The following is a 4,316-nucleotide window of genomic DNA, read 5'->3' on the forward strand; positions in this document are numbered from 1 at the left end:
CTTGTGCGGCCGTACAGGTCGCTAAAAACACAGAGTTGTGCCCACGCACAGCTTGGTGCGCACAGTTGCCCTGTTTCAGAATTTTATTTTCTCTTCAAAACTAAGGTTCCTAACCTTGGCACAACAACCTACCTATCTCAAATCATTCAATTAAGCACAAATTCATCATCCACAAGTAATTTCACTTATTCAACTCAAAATCATCAAACAAACATAAGCTAAGCATCATATCACAAAAAAACAAATATTTCAAAAAGATATAAACAAGAGATAGAATTAGAAAATGTCACCATGGTGGGGTGTCTCCCACCAAGCACTTTGGTTTAGAGTCCTAAGTTGGACTTGCATAGCTTTATTGGTCACTTAGGAACTTCCCCAAGGAGGAAAATTTCCAACTCCTTGGCTTGCTTTGGTTGAATATGATCCTTTGAATTTGACTCCTTTGCACTATCCTCTTTTCCTTGCTCCTTGCCATCTTCACTCACTTTGTCCACAACCGTGCTGCACCCAAAAATAGAGTAAGCTTCAAGGATGGATTTGTTGGAGTACTCCAAAGTGAACTTAACTAACTTTCCATCCTCCTCAAAAGAATAGACTCCCATATGTGCATCTAACTTGAAACGGGCCGTCTTCAAGAAGGGTCTTCTAAGGAGTATCGATGATGGCTTGGTTGAGTCAATAGGAGGGGTCTCTAAGATGTGAAAACCAGCTGGAAAGAGCAATCCTTGAATATTGACTATGACATTCTCTGCAATCCCCACAACGGACACAATACTCTTGTCAGCTAACACAAACCTCGCCCCGGATCTCTTAAGGGGTGCTAAGTTCAATCTCTCATAGATGGAGAGCGGCATGATGCTCACACACGCCCCCAAATCGCACATACAGTCCATGAACTTAGTCCCACCAATTAAATAAGTGACCAAACATGGGCCGGGATCATTGCATTTTTCAGGAAGTAAAGAGGAGATAGAGTCATCTACCATCTTTTTGTTGAGGTTGCCAAGCTTGTCTTTGTGAGTGCAAATATCCTTGAGGAACTTGGCATATTTTGGCACTTGTTGAATGGCTTGAAAGAGAGGGACGGTGACTTCAACTTTCTCAAAAACTTCCACCACAGTGGGGTCAAGATCTTCTTGCTTCTTTGCTTTCTTGGCTATAGTTAGGAATGGAATGGACAAAGGCTCTTCAAGCAAGGTATTTTTCTTTGGATCCTTGACTTTTGGTGGTTCTTCCTCATCTTTATCAATATTTTCATCTTCACTCCTCATCACCTCTACTTCATCTCTTACCTCCTCATTATTTGTCCCCTCATTCAACTTTGAAGGTATAGCTGCATTCTTATCCAACTTGGTACCACTTCTAAGAGTAATGGCATTTATGCTTCCTTTAGGATTGGGTTGAGGTTGGGAGGGCAAACTACTTGAGGTTGAAGCTTGTTTGACGCTTTGTGTGGGTTGAGGAGGGAGGGTGGTGGACGAAATTGTGATCATCAACAATGGCTCCAAAGGCTTGGTGCTCTCAAACGTGAATCACACTTTGTCACAACTTCGCACAACTAACCAGTAAGTGTACTGGATCGTCCAAGTAATACCTTACGTGAGTAAGGATTGATCCCACAGAGATTGTTGGTATGAAGCAAGCTATGGTCATCTTGTAAATCCCAGTCAGGCGGATTTAACTGGATTAAGAAATTATTGGTTTAAATAAAGATAATAAAATAAACAGAAAATAAAGATAAAGTTACTCATGTAATTCAATGGTGGGAATTTCAGATAGGTGTAAGGAGCTGTTGTGTTCCTTCTGAATCTCTGCTTTCCTACTTCTTCCTTCTAGTTTTTCATCACTCCTTTCTATGGCAAGCTGTATGTAGGGCATCACCGTTGTCAATGGCTACATCCCATCCTCTCAGTGAAAATGGTCCAAATGCTCTGTCATAGCACGGCTAATCATCTGTCGGTTCTCAACCAGGTTGGAATAGAATCCAGTGATTCTTTTGCGTCTGTCACTAACGCCTAGCCTTCAGGAGTTTGAAGCTCGTCATAGTCATTCAATCCCGGAATCCTACTCGGAATACCACAGACAAGGTTAGACTTTCCGGATTCATATGAATGCTGCCATCAATTCTAGCTTATACCACGAAGATTCTGATTAAGGAATCCAAGAGATATGCGCCCGGTCTAAGGTAGAACGGAAGTGGTTGTCAATCACGTGCGTTCATAGGTGAGAATGATGATGAGTGTCACAGATCATCACATTCATCAAGTTGAAGTGCAACGAATATCTTAGAACAGGAATAAATCGAATTGGATAGAAAATGGTAGTAATTGCATTAAAATTTGAGGTACAGCAGAGCTCCACACCCTTAATCTATGGTGTGTAGAAACTCCACCATTGAAAATACATGAGTGAAAGGTTCAGGCATTGCCGAATGGCCAGCCCTCAGATCTAAGAACTAAACGTCCAAAAGATTGAATAATACAATCAAAGATATCTAATAGACTAGTAAAAAGTTCTATTTATACTAAACTAGCTACTAGGGTTTACAGAGGTAAGTAATTGATGCATAAATTCACTTCCGGGGCCCACTTGGTGTGTGCTTGGGCTGAGCTTGATCTATCCACGAGCTGAGGCTTCTCTTGGAGTTGAACGCCAAGTTGTAACGTGTTTTGGGTGTTCAACTCTGGTTCGTGACGTGTTTCTAGCGTTTGACTCGAGAATGCAGCATGGAACTGGCGTTAAGCGCCAGTTTACGTCGTCAAATCTCAAATAAAGTATGGATTATTATATGTTGCTGGAAAGCTCTAGATGTCGAATTTCTAACGCCGTTGAGCACGTGCCATTTTGAGCTCTGTAACTCCAGAAAATTCATTTTGAGTGCAGAGAGGTCAGATTCCAACAACATCAGCAGTCCTTTGTCAGCCTCTTATCAGAGTTTTGCTCAGGTCCCTCAATTTCAGCCAGAAAATACCTGAAATCACAGAAAAACACACAAACTCATAGTAAAGTCCAGAAATGTGAATTTAACATAAAAGCTAATGAAAACATCCCTAAAAGTAACTAGATCATACTAAAAACTACCTAAAAACAATGCCAAAAACCGTATAAATTATCCGCTCATCAGAAGCTCAAACGGGTAAGGGCTTCGGCTATTGTAGCCATGTAAGCATCTTGTTTCTTATGGAACTCTCTTTGTTCTTGCATGAACGTGTGAATTGTGTCATTCAAGTGGGATTGATTGGAGGGAAGGGCTTGGTTAATTTGAGAGGGATTGGATCGGCTGTTTGGATGTTGATACTTCACTTGAGATGGAGGTTGTGGGGGTTGTTGGTATGGTTGTTGGTATTGTGGTTGACCTTGGGGGAATGGATGGTAGTAGACTTGAGCATTTTGGTTAGGTTGAGCTTGGGGAGATTGGTTCCACCTTTGGTTTGAGTTATCTCTCCACCTTTGATTTTAATTACCTCCTTGTGGGTAGGATCCTTGGTTGTAATTGGGTCTTTGCGAGTAAGGGTTAGCAACCGCCAATGTAGTGTCCTCTTGGATTTGAGGGCACTCATCGGTGTAATGAGTAGTACAAGCACAGACACCACATATCCTTGGTGGTCCTTCGGTCCTAGGAGGTTGAGGTGGAGTATTTATCAAAGCTTGAGGGATTTGTTGTCCTTGGGTGATTTGCTTCAACAAAATTGTCATCTCACCAAGGGTCTTTGTCAAAATTGCATCTCCAGAGGGAGAGACCTCACTCACAGCTTTTGGTTGTGAACTTCTAGCCGTAGAGTGTTGAGTAGAATCTGCTAGGTCCGATATAACTTCCCATGCTTCTGCTCCGGTCTTTTTTTTTTATCAAAGATCCTCCACTTACGGCATCTAGGAGAAGCTTGTCTTGGTGGTGCATTCCTTGACAGAAATAACTTATCAGAACTAACTCATCAATCCGGTGGTGAGGGCAAGCCTCCAGTAACTTCTTAAATCTCTCCCAATATTCATACAAAGTCTCTCAACTCGTTGCACAAAGCAAGAGATCTCTCTTCGCAGCTTGTTTATTTTCTGAGGAGGGTAGAACTTCTCCAAAAATTCTTTCCGCAACGAGTCCCAATTGGATCAAGCTTCCCCCGGCTGAGTATAAAACCATTCCTTCGCTTTTGCTTCCAAGGAAAAATGGAAAGTGAAGACCAACACTGCGGCTTCATCCGCTCCATATCTTCTCGCAGTTGCACATGCAACCTGGAAATCCTTAAGGTGCTTCAGAGGATCTTTCCCAGGGAATCCATTATACTTGGGGAGCAAGTTGATTGTGCCAGACTTAAGCTTAA

The 4,316-nt window shown here is 42.1% G+C and overlaps 1 protein-coding gene and 1 non-coding gene across 2 annotated transcripts; one reads left to right on the top strand and one right to left on the bottom strand.

Moving 5' to 3' along the window:
- Nucleotides 1–359: 359 nt before the first annotated feature.
- LOC130983684 (uncharacterized) lies at nucleotides 360–1,493 on the bottom strand. Its single transcript, XM_057907551.1, has one exon. It carries the CDS (start codon nucleotides 1,491–1,493, stop codon nucleotides 360–362), a length of 1,134 nt encoding a protein of 377 aa, XP_057763534.1.
- A 2,442-nt stretch (nucleotides 1,494–3,935) lies between these two features.
- LOC130947739 (small nucleolar RNA R71) lies at nucleotides 3,936–4,041 on the top strand. Its single transcript, XR_009072786.1, has one exon. It is a non-coding gene; the product is annotated as a small nucleolar RNA R71 (small nucleolar RNA).
- The last annotated feature ends 275 nt before the right edge of the window (nucleotides 4,042–4,316 follow it).

Source organism: Arachis stenosperma, chromosome 1, assembly GCF_014773155.1.
Source record: "Arachis stenosperma cultivar V10309 chromosome 1, arast.V10309.gnm1.PFL2, whole genome shotgun sequence".
Classification (NCBI taxonomy): Eukaryota; Viridiplantae; Streptophyta; class Magnoliopsida; order Fabales; family Fabaceae; genus Arachis; species Arachis stenosperma.